At 44.1% G+C, this 16,830-nt stretch overlaps 1 protein-coding gene across 3 annotated transcripts in view; it reads right to left on the bottom strand.

Annotated features, from left to right (window-relative positions):
* The window catches only part of SEMA6A (semaphorin 6A), a 119,130-nt gene that overhangs the window by 47,344 nt on the left and 54,956 nt on the right, over positions 1-16,830 (bottom strand). For all 3 annotated transcript variants that reach the window (XM_084778250.1, XM_084778252.1, XM_084778251.1), the window contains exons 2-6: positions 9,710-9,846; positions 7,396-7,513; positions 3,117-3,177; positions 2,154-2,216; positions 1,312-1,413 (exon numbers count right to left, since the gene is read on the bottom strand). In XM_084778250.1, the coding sequence (XP_084634376.1) occupies positions 1,312-1,413; positions 2,154-2,216; positions 3,117-3,177; positions 7,396-7,513; positions 9,710-9,809 (444 nt within the window). In that variant the 5' untranslated portion in view covers positions 9,810-9,846. The remainder of the gene's footprint in view (positions 1-1,311; positions 1,414-2,153; positions 2,217-3,116; positions 3,178-7,395; positions 7,514-9,709; positions 9,847-16,830) is intronic.

The raw sequence follows: 16,830 nt of genomic DNA, 5'->3' as shown, positions 1-16,830 counted from the left end.
AGGGTGCAACATCTTAGAGCGAGATGAACTCTCCCCAGCTCAGTAGATCATTTCTTGCTCTTCTGCCATGTCTTTCTCTGCCTGTGCTGCTCTCCTTACCCAGAGTGCTCTCGGCCTTCATCTTTCTGATTTCCTACTGTCCCTTAAGACAAAGGGTAGAAACTGTCTTCTCTATGATTATCCCATGAGGCATCAGCTTGGGAGACCCCATCCCAGGCTCTGAGCAGTCATGACTGTGCTCCATGCCATGGCAGAGTCTCTGTGTGATGTCAACAATTCCAGCTAGGAGACCAGCAGGAGGGAACTTTTTAGAATGGCCTCATCCATTTCTTTCCTACAGCGTATGTCCACTTTTTCTCAGGTGAGGGTAAAGGCCTTTGAGCTATGCTTCCTCAACTTGTCACATTGTTTGGCCATAGCAGTCAACTCCACGGACACGTAACACTCTACTTAGGGCTTGGCCTCCCTATCGGCGAACAGGCCTCTGCCCTTACAGTCTCAGTGCTGGGCCACAATAGAAAATCCATGTAAGTTCTCTGAGGAATAACTATTGCTGGCGTGCACGTGTGCGCACGCACGCGCGCGCGCGCGCGCGCGCGCGCACACACACACACACACACACACACACACACACACAGAGCTAAGAGAGGTGTGGCCATGATGTTAGAGTCCTAGCACTTCTGTTTAGCAGCTTGGGAGCTCCTAGGTTCCTCAGTTGTCTGCCCCTTCCTGCGCCTCACCCCACATACTAGATTTCCTGGGTCTTTGAGGCCAATTCTTCCTTTCTCTCCTCTTCATTTATAAAGGCCAAAGCAAGTAAAGCCATGGCCAAGTAAGCTGATACAAAATAGAATTAAATTTCTCTCTTGAAAATCTTACAAAGAAAGCGTACGGTTCAAACAGCATGCTTTGGCCATATCTCTTACAATAGGAATTCCTTGGCAATTAAGTGAATTTTTGCCACCAGAGAGGTAATGCAGGAGTGGGTAGGACAAAGAGAAGAAGAAAGAGGAAATCCACATGCCATTATATGTGGTAAGTATTCAGTCTTCAGAACAATAAAGACTAGATAGAGGCTTCTAGAAACCACCTTCACAAGAAATGCTCTTTAGAGACGACAGTCAATTCTGAACAAGCAGGAAGCTGAGAGGCCTGCTCAGGATCACTGTCCTGGAGCAACACACTAAGCTGGGTAAGTGAAGGGAACCCATGTGGTATCGAGTTACCCCGCTTCAGTTGCTGCAGGTGTAATGACAGTGAATTATGGAATACCTCCTGGCAGGGTGGTCGGGACAGACAAATGACACTTACCTTGTAGTTTCTGCAGGAAGGGTTGAAGGCATTGGTTCCGCAGACAAACAGCGTATCATCATTCTTCTTGAGAAGAACTTTAATGAAGTTGTGACATTCATCCTGAAACAGAAGTCGGAACTGTTTGGGACAGAGTCTAACTCAATACAAGTGCCCGTTCATCACCTGGACCACGATCCGCCAACGGCAGGGTTACAGTGAGGAGAGGACAGCGCAGTGTGTAAGGTTACATAGCTGGGTTCCCCAGCCACACAGCCAAGTCGTGGCTAATGCTAACCAAGAAAGGATGTCAATGAGTAAATACAACAGTAAATACAAACACGGCAGAGAACCTTAACGCACGCTTCTTTTATGTCACAGAAGAATGGAGAAGTGAATGCAGCAACCTCCCATCACACTGATTTGGATGCCCGATATTCCAGGGTCCCCTGATGTGCAAAGCCTCTGGGTGAAGACTGCTTTTATGTTATTTGACCACGGGCACAAAAGCCTGCGAGTCTGCAGCGTTTTCATGAGCATTTCCACAGACTGGTGGTGTGCCCTGGCCTGAGAGATGGGTTCCTGCGATAGGACACGCAGAAGATTTGGGAGACCAGCTCTGAGTCCATAGTCCTTACTGTGCCTGAGGAGTTCTCGACGCAGTCCGCGCAGCTGCTGTAACGTTTCATCGCATTAAGAGCAAACTATTTTTGCAAATTAAAGCTTTCAATAAGTTGATGGAAAAAGCAATTACTGGGGAAAAGGGACTAGCCAGATGCACTCAAATCGTAGTCTACGGCAGGAGATAACCGTCAAAAACGTAACCCGAAGTGGCAGCCGCGGGAGAAATGAAAATTGCCTACCTTATGTTTTCCCTTCATCCTGCACGTGTCTACATCAGCCTGTCTAGATTTCCATGTCAGTTTCTGCAGGGATCAAGAAAGAAATCAATTAGAGCCCAGAGGTTGTTGCATTTGATTTTAGAAGTAAGAGTTCCCTTGAGGCGACTAGAGGCTGTTATTGAAAGCTTTCTATACCCTTTCTCCACGATTAACTCACCACGACAACAAAATACTAGAGAAGAAAACTTTTTGCTAAATTTTTAATTTTTATCTGCTCACTACACTACAGGGTGGTCTCCTTTTTTGAGATGAAGATAAAGGAAAAAGCGTGGGAATTTCATATAAGATATCCAAATCAGCTAGCAAAGCATGCTTATTTTAATAAAACAGGTGTCGCCTCCCTTTCTGTTCAGTTAATCAATCAATGTTTGTAAAGCAGATTTTTTTTCTTAAAATATGGAAGCCATTTTCTTAAACATAAAGTGGACATTCATTCCAGGCGGACAGGGGTTTAATTCCAGTTGTGCTCCTTCATGTCAATTCATGGGCTACATCTCTTGCTTCTGTTGCAAAGTCTTCTTAACTAAATCCCCCCCCCCCCCTGGAGTCATGAGGAAAGCGTACATTAGATTTTATGTACGTCTGGGTATGATTACATTCCAGAACCTCATTGCTCAAGCAACTTTCATGGAAGCATTAACACTGGGGCAGTTTTTAATGTTTTGGGGACAGAATTTTATTTTTCTAAATTGGGATTTTCGGGGATAGATATGGCAATGTTCTATTGAAAGATTACAAATTACACGAAACCCCAAAATGTATATGTATGCACACACTGATGAAATACGAATTCTGGGATGTGTAATAAACTCTCAATAACCACTAAATCAGATTTCACAAAAGGAGTGCTGGCATTTCCCATACCATCTCAGTCAGATTCCCTAAGGACCCCGTTTTAGGAAGGTGATTCTAAAAACAACTTACTTTGCTACAATAAATTTCTTCTGTGTGGGAGGTGTCTATATCAACAGTATAAATATGGTCCCTATAAAAGAAAAATTAAAGTCAAACACAAAAGTTAAGACATCTCATTTTCTACAGAATACGTTTTTCATATTCAGGGCAGAGAAGCCCATGACCATCCTTGCTAAAACACAAGATATTCACATGCTAGAAAAAAGGACAGAAGTTAGTGAAAGAGATCTTGAGGGAGGCTGAGTCAGGTGGAGCTCTGTGAGTTCGAAACCAGCCTGGTCTACAAACTGAGGCCAGGACAGCCAAGGCTACACAGAGGAACCCTGTCTTGAAGAGAGAGAGAGAGAGAGAGAGAGAGAGAGAGAGAGAGAGAAAGAGAGAGAGAGAAAGAGAGAGAATTTATCTTGAACCACATTCACTAAACACCTATGATTTTATCGTGTCACCAGGTTGATACATGAAAACTTTTGGTAACTGTTCTCCTCATCTCAGCGGCGAGGCTCGGAAGGGTAACCTGGTTTAGAAGCTGGAGCACAGATGGGTTTGCACTGCCCCACATGCAGTACCTTCAAGCCCATGCACAAGTTGCTTGGTACGCAACATGCTACATTTGCTATTTTGGTAGACAGGATGGAAGAAAGGTAAAATTATTCCCAGAAGCTACCCTTCCCTTCCCTCCACAAGACCACGCTGAATTAAAGGATAAATGGACTTGAGCTAAGGTTGACACTCTGTGCTTCCTCTACCCGCTTGTTTTGTTCTGAGTTTGGCTGTCTTCACAGTTTGCTGCCAGGCTCCCCTTGGAAAGGGTGACAGAATCAGCAGCTCAGGTGTGGGGCTATATTTAAACCTCCCTTCTGTGCGAGCGCACGGAGCACAAGGGTCTTTTTGTCTGGAATTCAGAAGAAGCACACGCAGTGGAGGAGGCGGGGGTGGGGGGGTGGGGGGTTGCAGGGTAAATCCAAACAGCTCATTTTCCCTTGAAATAACATTGACTTTTTCTAAAATGCAGGAAGTCCTGGGGCTGGAAAATTATCCACAGCTTTAAACTAGGACCTCAGGGCTCCTGTGCAGACTTCCAAACCCCCTTGTTAGTTAGAAACAGGGGCTGGGGGGATAGGAGAAACAATTATTTATAAGATTCACATGTGATATATATGTGAGTGTGTATTCATATATGTACATATACACAAATATATTCAATACTTAAGAAGTCTGTTTGTTTCGCTTTCAGAGAAAAAAAAAAACAGAAAAAAAAAACGTTAATAAAAGGAGCAAGCAGGGGTGTTGGCTTACAGATTTCCGTGCCTGCTCCTGAACTCTGTGTGTGCGCGCGAGCGCGTGCATGCTCTTGTGTGTGCGTGAGTACACTTGGCAGAGAAAGACGTGAGTTTGTATCAGGGTACTGAAGGGGAGGGTGAGGAGGAGCTGCTGAACTGGGAAACTTCTTCCAGCTTCAGTGTGTGTGTGTGTGTGTGTGTGTGTGTGTGTGTGTGTGTGTGTGTTGGGGGTGGAGGGATGGGGGCAGAGTGGGGGCGGCCAACATCTCTCTGCCCTTTAATTTTGAGGCCGTTTATTGCACTCGCTTATTACTTGTTTGACTTTACGATGGCACTGTGGTCAGGCACATTATTAGACTGGAATTGCCTAGGACGCTGGTATTGGGTTTGAAATGACTGGACGAAGCTTTTCCTTGCCCCTCTTCCCTTCAAAACTTCAGTAGAAGCTGAATATATGAATTGTAAATTAACAACTGATTAATATGCATTGGCAGCTCCTCAGAAAGCTCTCAGATTGCCCCCTTTTGGCATGGTCTGTTTATGTTAATTAGTAGTTTAGAGATTAAAAAGAAAAGAGAATTTACAAAGTGGATAATAATAAGAAAGAATTGGAAGGCGGTCTTGCTACCAAACCCCATCAGTCCCCAGGGTTCTGGATGGGACTTGGCCTTGAATCCTTGACTCCATTTGTCTGGGAGAACTGGGAAACCTTTAAAAAACAATCACATGAGGGAAATCCTTTTCTGGACAGATCTTTCTCAATGTCTTAAAGATCACATGGCCCCAGTGGATAGAAATGGCACTTTATGGCCGATCAGCTATAGTTCAGGGTACAGGATTATTTCTAGCAGCCTCTGTGCACCCTACGATGCTCTTGCAACTTGAACGTAGCAATCTGAACACAAACCAACTTAATCCTAGGACTTCCTCTTTCCCAGCCCATTGACCACCACTGAGTTGTGTTGCCGGGACTCGAACCTCAGCAAGGGACTTTATTTATTTAACTTTATTTATATATTAACTTTATTTATTATATTAACTTTATCTAAACTGTGTTAACTTGCTACGTAGGAACCTGGATGTCTCAGGGCAGTGTTGAGAAATGGGGAATTAAAAAGGCAAGCACAAAACTCCTTTCGGTATTTTCTGGAGTGTATATAGAAAGGAAATGGCTGGGTGTGGAGTGAATGCAACCTGAAGGGTGTTACACACTTGACCTTCAATGAATGTGACTCTGTTTCATTGCTTTAGAAAGGAATGTAGTCCCCCCCTCCCTCCTTTTCCCTCTCCTGGAAGTAGAGAGTTCAGATGAAACTGTCTTGCTTTTAGTGAGCTGGAATAATGAATGTTTCTTAGTCTCCACAACACCTGGCCTCTGCTGTTCGTTTGCCTGGTGCCTGCAGCCCACATCTATGCTAAATCACTGCCTACGAGGGCTGTGTGTTAGAACCATCTTTACTCCCAGTGACTCGATTGCGAAGAGAGCAATTCACAGGCGATCTGTTTCTCAAAGGTTGATGTTTAACCATTTGGTTTGATCGGCCTTTTTTTACATTATGATATAAACGTCATCTCGCTTTACTACATGTAGGAAATGGAAAGGACACTGAAGGCGCTGCCATGCTTCCAAAGAGGCGGGTACTGAGCCCGCACTGGAATGTTCCATAATGAGTACCCACAAAGGCTGCTCTCAGGCAACAGCTATTAGACAGGACAAAGAGTTTCACTTCTCCATGGGCAGCACAGGACAGGGAGTGGCTGTGTGCTCACCAGGGCATTGCCCCCCTAATTCAAATCCTACAACTTTCCTTGGGCCCATTTATTTCCCATCTTGGAATCCTTCTACAGGAAATGAGGACGGCAGTTGCTCTTTCTCTTGAGGCTGTTTCCAGGATCCAGCAAACTGACATTTATGAAGTCATGACTATATTTACACATGTGCACGTGTGTTCATTGTTGCTTCTTGTAACCAAGTGTGTTCTGGGCTTGGGACATTCTCATCACATTCATGGCTTTTCGTTTCGTACTACAGAGATTGTCACCCGTATCTAAACTACCAAGGAATCAGGTACTGTTGTTCTTTTAGCTGCTCTGGTCCTTGGCTCACAGCCACATATGAACATCATCGTCTTCTTCCCGGTGTGAAATGACTCATGTTATTGAGAGCTAGGCAAGGGCCCAGAGGGACCCTTCCGGAGGGTTCTCCCAGAGTAGTTACATACCCCAAACCTAGTTGGACCTGTGAGAGGCAGGCTGACTCAGACATCTGTGAACTGTTCTCTTCACAGCTCCACACACCTTGCAGGGATCAGCATGGGCTTCGTGAAGATACTGCCTAACCTCTCACCGGGCGGAGGGCACAGACAGCCAGGGAAGCAGTGGAGCTGCGGGACTACAGGCAGGATTAGAACAAGAGCCCGGCTCCATGTGGCCCCTGTCTAGGTGGGATTCCTGTCCTTCCCTTCTGCCCTACGGTATCATATTTATCCAGATGTCATTGCCCACAGGAGGAGGAGTGGAGATGATGATGATGTTTGTCAAATACAAAACACTTATGAAGCATTAACACAGTATTGTACTTTGGTCACCACAACATTCTGTATTCATTGCAAAAACGCAAATAGGTATAAAAGACACACATCTCTCCACACTATATAATGCATGTTGATACAACAAATAACTACCAAGTGGTGGAGTTCTCTACTGTGTACTTGGGTAAATATTTGCATATATGTTCAAGAAACACAGTGGATTATTTGAGCTGTAAGCTTCAAAATATGCAATTATTTCTCCGTAAATCCGCATAAGGTTAAACAGACATAGAAAAATCTCAGAAAGGTTTAATAGACATAGAACATCTTGAAAGAATGATTGCTTGACAAACACAAGAAGCTTTTTAGCTAAAACTACACAGCAAGGAACCTTAAGCTCTTAGGAAGATGTGTCACTGCTGAGTGGGGGCTGGAACTGTCAGGTCCCCTGAAGGTGCTGTGAGCCACGCCCCTTACCGAGCAGCAATGTAGAGGGTTCTGTTCATGATCATGATCATCTGGATGTCCAGCCTGTGCCTCTGTGTGGTGTTCCGTCCTGGCTTGTGGCCCACAAACACCGGATACTGTTTTGTATCTGTGAAAAGAGGAGATTGGGTAAGAGAGGGAAACGCAAATCAAGCCAAGAATCAACAGGGTGTAAGGAGGAGGAGGAGAAAGAGGAGGAGGAGGAGGGAGGAAGAAGGATGAAGAGGAAGGAGGAGGGAGGAGGAGGAGGAGGGGAAGGAAGGAGGAGGGGGAGGAGGGAAGGGGAGGAAGGCCATGGAACAAAACCATGTTTAATTCAGACCGTGCCACCATTTCCCATCTCCAGCAAAGCTGTTATTTCAGGAAACACTATGCAAGTGTTCCTTAAGGATGATCAAGTTACACTGCAACTCCAGATGATAATAAGCCCAGTCTTAACATTTCCAAGTGTCACAGTTTCTGCGGCTGAAACTTGCTGGTCAACCCTTTGCATGAAGGTGCTCTTTTCTTCCCCGGTTTTCTTTTCATCTTCTGTGGAGTGCTAAGCCTGGAGGGGCAGGCTGCCAAAGATCTTGTCTCCGGACAAAACTATTTCAAAGCTGCCTTCCCATCAATCACCACAAAGGCAATGTGGTCTGGAGGCGAGAGCCTTCATCCAGGAGCCAGAAGAAAAATACAGTCTCCACAGGCGTCCCGGTGGAATAATCTGCCATTGAGGGCAGCTCTGCTAGGTTGGTTGGCATTCTAGGAACTGTGGGAAGTGCACTCTGGAGCTAAGCAATTGGCTAATCTCACAGAAGAGTGGGCTTTGACAGGACAGGGTCAGAGTGAGTGTAGCCAGTCGGGTGATCTGGCAGAGCCTATAGCACATTTCTTTCCTCTAGTGCGCTTTGGCTGAGTCTGTGATGTGTAATAATAGCTGACCTTTAGAAATACCTGAAGCTCAACATCTCTCTGTTTCTAAACCTATGGTCTCCAGAGCATTGGCAATCCTCCAAAAGGAGGAAAGAAAGATGAGTCACATTCAAAAGGCTATGTTTTCTGGGGGAGTTATGGGGATGTAACTCTGAGTGGGAAACCATTCACAGATTTGTGCCTGGGTGACTACACTTTTACCCCATGGTATCTGGCCTTTCTCACAGCAGTGTGTTACTGGAGAGCTTCAATATATTTTACTCCCAAATAAGCTTGGTATACAATTATCTTAAGCTCTTCCTTCCACGGTTCTTTAATTTCATGTATCTGGTCATCGTGGGGGTTGCTATGACAACTCCTACATCTTTGTTATCAGAGCATTTCGAGACCATTAATGACTGTCAACGGCATATTTCGGCTGAGGTAGTGGGACACCAAGGATAGACTCTTATATAAATGAAGATAAATAAATGGTTACTTGGTGTCTAATCCTAAGTGTGGGGGAACTTAGCTATTTCTGAAGTATAACATTGACCTTTAACCCTTTGTCTTCTCACTGTTACATATTTCAGTCTTGGCTCCTTATTTTTGTATAATAAAATCATCTCCTTTTTCATAAATTTCAGTTGGAAGCTGAGCACTGGTGTATCTACCTAATATCCTGAACATCTTTTGGTTTGGTTCACTCAGTGTTTTGGGGGGCATAATTACATGGAAGACGGTGCTTGAGGAAAATGTTCTTTACCTTTACTGGAACACAATGATCTTTGGAGAGTAGACAATAAAATGAGAAATTGGATGTTCTTTCCAAAACAGAGGTAAAACTTTCCTCTTTTAGGGAGTCACTATAAGTTTTAATTATTCCAGCATCTACCTCTGACAAAAGCAGTTACCAAAAATGAAGCTATAAATGGACTAAATCGTCTATAAATCCAAAGCCAGTCCCTGGCAGAGACTAGCAAGTTTCTAAACACTTTTTTTTTAAACAAGTTTTTTCCTCTTATGTATTTTTTTTAAAATGCCCATTATTTTCTACATACAAGTTACAGATGAAGACATGTAACAGCCTCAGTGCTCAGCTGACAGCAATATTCTCCCCTGTAGTTGGTGTGAAGGCCAGAGCATGCCTCCGTGTGTAGAGCAAAATTTCATCAGGAGGCTCCAGGGACATTGCAAAGACTTGGTGTTCCCACAACACTTGATGAAGGCATTAGCGGCCGCCCCATCCACCTACCTCCATTCATCTACCCAGCTATGAATTGCCTACCTTTGTCACACACACAGTTTAAACTTCCTGAGTCCCCTCCCTCCTTCCTTTTTACTTTTAGCTTGGCCCAGTGAAGGCTAAAATGTCCTCAAAAGCCAGTGGGGACGAGAGTGTGGTACTTACAGTTGCCATGCGAAATACTGATTGGCTCAGAATCTTCTGGGAAGCCAGCCCCAGCGCACTGCAGCAGTGTGAGACATAGCAGTAAGGCTTCTGGCCTCATAGTAGTTCAGCGGGGAGACTTATTTCTCTACTTCACCCTGCAAAGAGCAAAGAAGGCTGCTTATTTTTTGTGTTCTTTTCCTTTTGCAAGTCAGCTTCACTCAATTCCATAAAATGCAATGGTCTTGAAGATAATTCAAGACAAAAGACTTCTGTTTTCTGTCTTAGCCACAATGAATTCACTGGTTACAGTATTTTACATAAAGACAGTGCCCGGTACCAACTGTATCCAGTACCACTGTATCCAATGTCACCCTGGCACCATGCACTTTTACAAAAAGCCTCACTTCCTTTGACTAGGCCATTACAGGCCACCATGGCTGCAATCTCACAATTATGAAATTATGAATTGCAAAAAATATGAACTGAAAGCCATTTTTTTTCTTTTCCTTTACAGAGGGTTACAGAGGTCAAAAATGGCCAACTGCCACACATGTTTTGTTTGGTCAGCCATGAAGCTGTCAGAAATGTGATGGCATTGTCAATAGTGAAGAATGCTTATAAGTGATAATGATCTAAAACTGACTTCACTAAAAGTCAGAATATATGTCATACTGTGACCTAGTGACACTATGATGGTACCATACCTCTGCCTCTAGCATGTGACACACAAACACACATAAAACACACAACTGACCTCATTTTCTTATTTCTTATAGAACCCCTCACTTAGTTGAGATTTTTAACCTTCTGTTTGTCATGTTACAGTGATCTTAGACCTAAATAAAAATTACAATTATTTTTTATTAAAATTCATTAAAAATCTACATTTTTACTTAAAATATAATTTTAATGTTACCCTCTTCCCTTTCCTCCCTCCAGCCCCTCCCGTGCCCTCTTACTTTCTATCAAACTCTATCAACCTGCCGAGTCTGATTAGTGTTACTTATATTATATGATTTTTAGGGCTGACCACCCCATATTAGGGAGTTCATTGTGGAGAAGATTAATTCTCAATTCTTTTCATCATTAGTTGCCTATAGTTCTTTGTCTGGGGTACACAATCTATTTTTAAAAAGAATACATCCTTTCCGAGTCTGTGACCAGAATCTGAACTGGCACCCTGGACCAGCACTGCTGATTTTTGAAAGAGAATTGTATCTCTGTACATTCACTGTGCTATGTTCTGCTCAGCTGTATCCTGTTAAGGCAGCTTTTATGTGTAGAAAGACTCTTCTACAGCTTAGAAATAAAAGTCCCAGGGAACTGCTGGATACAGTGAACACAGCCTCACGCTACAGTAAATATCACATCATTCTCAGGAGTATTTCAAATAAGCATTGATGTATCAGGGAAATTAACGTAAAATGGGGTATCGTTTCATCTTTCTAGAGAAGCAGACTTTGAAGCAGCTTGCCAAAGATTATCTTTTTTTTTTTTTTTGAACAAAGCTATTCTACAGTAGTCCATCAATCATTTAAGATTTGTGTTTAGAAATGTCAAACCTAGTAACCTAAATGTCTTTGAAAGTTAATTTGGCAAACAAACTGCTAACTTACACTTTATGGAACACCATTTAATATTAGATACCTATGTCTCTTTTCTTCATGCCAAAAAAAGCATTAACAAGTCCCGGGTGCACTGTAGGTTATAATTTCACAGACACAGCTGGGTCTTAATCATTTCTTCAACTGAAAAGTACACATTAATTAATTTGCTTTATCTAAAAAAAAAATCAAAGCGGGAAAGAAGTTGAGAAAAAAAAAGCCTAAACAATTCTCTATCTCGATCTCTGATGTGCAGATTAAAATTAACCCTTGAATGGTGACTTGTTCGCAAAGGCAATCCATTAGGAAGAGACAGCCATAGCATGTATTTACAGGATAGTTAACAACAGGCCCATTCATTCCCTTCTTTGCCTGTACTCCCTAATCTGGGACATCTGAACACAAAGGAAAGAGGCTCTGAGGTCCCCCTTTGCTTCTCAGGAGCGCTGGTCAGTGTAACATTAAAGGGGAGCAACCAGTAACGAGGCACAAACACAACACATATCAGTGGTTACATTTGGGTGAAAAATATGTGGCAAGGAGCAGAATTGCAGCCTGAGTTCACAGCACGGGGTGAGAATAAAGGCGACTCGGAAGGCAGAGCTGCATTCCCTTAGAATGTTGGGAAATATACAGTATATGTTTTAAAAGACTTTTCCCCCCCTTGACACAACCAACATGTCTTTCCACAACTGCACTCACCTCTGCACAAATGTCCTATGAGCTCCTGACAAAGTCCCACTTTTTTTGAAAGATTGTATCTTAATTCTTTCCACCTTAAGATTACACGGGGCAAGATTCTCAAGCCCTGAAGTTGGCAGGAAGAGCAGTGCAGAGAAATCTGCTGGGCAGCCCCACGGCTTCTTTTAATGCTCACTTGTAGTCAGCATTACCACTCAGATATGTCACTGACGTATCTCCAGGTTCACATTTGGGCTCTCTGCATCCCTCTGTCTTCCCGTCATCGAGTGGTTAACAAGTTCATCACACAGATGAAAGTGGTTAAACCTAGCCTAGCTGGCTTTACCAAGTTGCGGGACCCGGTGTCTACAGGCATAAGGTGAAAGGATGATGCTTGATTTCAAGACCATGCGGGGTTGTTCCTCTTACTGTCTGCAAGTCCAGCTGTAGGAAACATGTGGATATCATTGGCCCGTGGACCTGACTGTATAGATACAACTTTTGTCTGTTTTGGTACAAACCATGGAATCTTCCAGAATGTTCACACCCAAAGAAGGTTTTCAGAGTAAGCGGTAGTGATGTGAAAAACAAGTCTTGGAAGCCCTAGTGAGGCCTGGAATAGAGGGGAGGACATAACGGTAATGGTGGAGCTTCCTCCACATGAACAAAGTTAATTGCTATGAAACTTCAGCAATTCCTTTAAAAACACATTTGCTACTGATATCATAGGAAGTTTTAACAATAATCAATCCACACTGTCGTTATTAGAAGGAAGGACATGCTAACAGTGTGTGCTAGGCAACTCAGCTGGACTGCCTGGCTGTCTGGTTTTGTCACCTGTAAAATGAAAGGACAGGAAATGTAATGGATTATAAAAATCCCTCCAGGCTGACACTGTACCCAGTGAACTTGCAGAAGAAGGAAAGAGGGGAGAAGAGGAAGGAGACTAGGAGGCACAGCAGCACGGGGAGTGACCCTGAGTCAGGCCACCCCATCGCGATTTCTAGGCTGAGGCATCTAGAGGCAGGAAGAAGAGTCAGGGAACCAATGAAGAGCCCAGACTGAGGAGAGGTCCTAAGACGGGGAGAAGCAGCCGGCTCTGAGATTACGATAAACCAGGCAGAAAAGGTTCCAAGTACCTGGGAAATGAGCCTTTCTAGTCAATCATGGCAACAGCTTTCTCCAGCTTCTCCTGATTGTTCCTACACAGTATGTCGATGGAGAACTGCAGAGACGATCTGTGTGTGTGTGTGTGTGTGTGTGTGTGTGTGTGTGTGTGTGTGTGTGTTACTGTGTGTGATGAACAGGACAGATGGAAAAGACCTTTTAGCATAGCTCTAGTGGACGCCAATGGACTCGGGGTAGAAGGCTCTGCACATTTCATCTACTGCCGAGGGTCACACCAGCAGGCCACACTGCCTCCTTCATCTCCACATTAGGGTCAAGCATAAGTCTGTCAAGCAGTTCTAAGGTGCCCAAAGAGAGCGCTACTGTCAGCATCTAATCATAGTCCGGGAGGTGAGCTGGTGTGTACACTGAGCCTCATCAAAACATTATGGTGATCCTGACAGACAGGCCTTATCATGCCCTACAAGGAAACCGAGGCCTGGGCTGGAGGCTAAGTTCCTTTCTGGGTAGCGCACAGTGAACATCTATAGTGCATTACGGGAAAAGGCACAATAGTCAAAGGGGAGAGATAGCTCTTAAACCCAGATGTGCATCACTGCAAAGTTTATGTCCTTCCTAGGACATCAAGAAGGGGGGCCAGAGAATGGTAAGGGAGGGGGGCATAAGTAGAAACTTCACTTCAGATAATAACCCAATACCGGTTGACGTGGATAGCGTAGCTGAAAGTCCTCAATGGAGTTAGTCATAAAAACCCATAAACTGAGTACACAGTCACTTTCAAAGCATGTAGGCTCTCGGGCTCATTCCACTTTACAGGCCCATGATCGCAGACCTAGGGTAACAGAAGGGTGCAAATGGTTCTGGACGGCAGATTTAGGAGGAATTGATTATGCCGGGGCACCGCTGTGTTAAGTGGGACCACTTGCCTCCTTCCAGCCTCCCTAGATGGTGATGTTTTAAAGTCGGATGTTTCGTAGAAAACAGTGTCACTTGTCAAGGGTAAGACTGAGGCAGCCTGCTTCTGTGGTTGAGTGGCTACCTCTCTCAAGCCAATGAGGAGCCTTCACCCACAGAGAAGTGAGAATGCAAGTGTTTGTGTAGAGAACACACTCACTGAAGGCTGGGGAACCTGCCAGGGATGGAAAACCGCTGATTATTCTCACACTAGGAGAAAATGTAAAGACTTAATGAGTGTTTCAGCAGCAGGCGTCCTTCACTGACCTGACCAGGCCCGCTTCAAGGACTGCAGCATGAGAAGGGTGCTGCTGTCCACAGGATGTGGGGCAGGGTGAACGAACACTTCCCGAATGAAATTAGAAACAACTTGGACCCATTGATTGTGGTGGAAATGGTCATAGTGTGCAGCCATCGGGGGACCACGAAGATAGAAGTGCCAGCTCATTGATGTTTGCATTGAGAGCTAAAGGTTCGCAGAAAAGGAGAAAGATAGCTCTGGCCTCTTAATAAAGCATTGGCCTCTTAATAAAGCATCATCTCTCTTCTTCTTGCCCATTAACAGAGAGATAAAAGCGCCATTTTGGAGGAGAGGGAAAGGCCACAGACCCAACTTCTACACATTTTTGGAGAACGATGATGGCATTTCAATAGAGGCTTGTAATAAATATCGACTGGGTATAATAGATGATCCATTTCAGGTCTGAAACCACAGGCACAAAGGCACAGAAAAGCAGTTGTAAATTCAGATGTACTTCTAGAATATTTATTTATTTATTTATTTATTTATTTATTTATTTATTCTTGCAATAAAGGGTGGCGTATGTCTGTGATCTTTCAGGTAGAAAAAGGCATGTCATTCACGGTTTTTTGATTCTTCTCTCTTATGTATTTTCTTCCCCAACCCTGGCCCTCCCCAAACATACACCCCTGAGCCACTGCCTTCCATAGACTTTGTTTGGATGCTTCGGATAGAATCTAAGGGCTTATTTGGTCTCTGCTACTGTAGTCATGATCTCCTGGAAACACTGAGGCAAGGCATCTTGATTTCAGAAATCAGCAAGGCCCACCCCTGTGTGCCCATGGCACGCTCAGCTTTTTGCCATTCCTGTCTCTTTTAAACTTTAAAAAATGTCACTGAACTCAAATGTCTGCTTCCAGCTGCAGCAACAACCACTCCTTTCATCCCACTGCTAAGAAAACTGAGACCCGGAGAAGCGAGGTCAGTTGCCAAATGTGGAACTTAAGGAAAGTGGCAAAGCCAAACAGCAGTTGAGGGTTCCCTGCTCCTCGGTGGAGCTCTCCCGACATGATGCTGCCTTCTGAAAAGGAGCCAAAATTCATTCATTTCTCCTTGGCTCGTTGCCTGATGTTCATTTGATTTTCATCTCACTGTGTTTTCTACTAGGAGTGAGGCACTGTGCAGAGATGCTGATGTGGGGACGGGAACCCGTGACTATGCCCTGGACCTCTCCCATGTAGTGGATGGGTCTGACAGCACTTGGGCATTGCACCAAGATAGAACACAAATGCAACAGTACTTTTTTTTTTTAACCTTGGGCTGGGGTGTTGCAGAGGTAAGTGGATTGTGAAGACCAGCGGGAGCTTTGGAAGAGCCCAGGCAGGCTTTGTTACCCTCGTTACTATAGGAGATCAGACCATTCAGACATTAAGGACCACACAAAGCAGCTAGTGGACAACTCCATGCTGGTTGGACTTTGACACGCTCACTCTGGTCTTCTCGTAGCAAAGGAAAACTTGCTTAAAGAAGAAAGGCAAGCATTTGTCCAAAATAATGGATGGATGTTTTGTTCTTCATTTCAGTCAAAGTATTGTAACTCAGGGTGAAGATCGTATCTGACGACTTTCTTCTAAGGATGTCATCAGTAGCCACAGCTGAGCATGTGTGCCGTTTTATACTGGTCCCTGATTTTTTTTCTATATTTTTTTATTCATTAAAGACATATTAGGTCTAAGTTACACACATTAGGTCTCAGGTACTTTCCCCAGGTACTCAGAAAACTATGTACGAAATGTCTTGAGAGGAACAAACTATAAAAACTCCGTGACTGTGGCTTTGTCATGGTCTTTGTCACACATAGGGAGGATGCAAACCAAAATAAAGCAATCACTGTGCTTGGAAAGGACAACTCTCTCTACTAATTTATCCTGTTTTCTCTCAGTACAGTTGGTTAATAGAGAACAGACACCACCCTCTGCCTCCCCTTCCTTCCACCACAATTCTAACCTCCTGACCCTTCCTCTCCTTGGCCTGCTGGGATTCCATCCTGCAGGGAAACATCCTCTCCCAGCTTTGGAATAGGCATCAATTTCAAAGATGGTTCAGAAGAAATCCAAACAACCTGAGAAATGGCCTCTCACCCCACAGCGATGCTACCAATCGTGAATAACTGGAGCTCTGAAATTCTACAAACCCTTCTTGTTTTCTTCCTTATAAAGGTTTGTCTTTGTTTTTAAAAAAAACAAAGATTAGAACGAGTGTGGAGCATTTCTCTTGCGGTCAGGTCCTCTGGCGCTGGCTGCCTATGCCACCCTGTCTTCCGTTCCCTCCTCTTGCAATGAGCTCTGATGCTTCCTTTGCATGGCGAGAGCCGAAAATAGAACTTATAATTGACTAATGGCTTCTGGTTGTACAAAAAGAGACATAATATCATTACAGAGACGGCTTCTTAACAGAGCAAACTCCTTGGTGAGGTCTCGGTGCTCACAAGAGCCTTTTAATGTCTGAGTATGTCTACACACACCCACAAA

This window comes from Acomys minous (genome assembly GCF_964271855.1).
Source record: "Acomys minous genome assembly, chromosome: 4".
Taxonomy (NCBI): domain Eukaryota; kingdom Metazoa; phylum Chordata; class Mammalia; order Rodentia; family Muridae; genus Acomys; species Acomys minous.
Note: the sequence above shows the minus strand (reverse complement) of the source record. Positions and strands in the feature narration are given on the sequence as shown.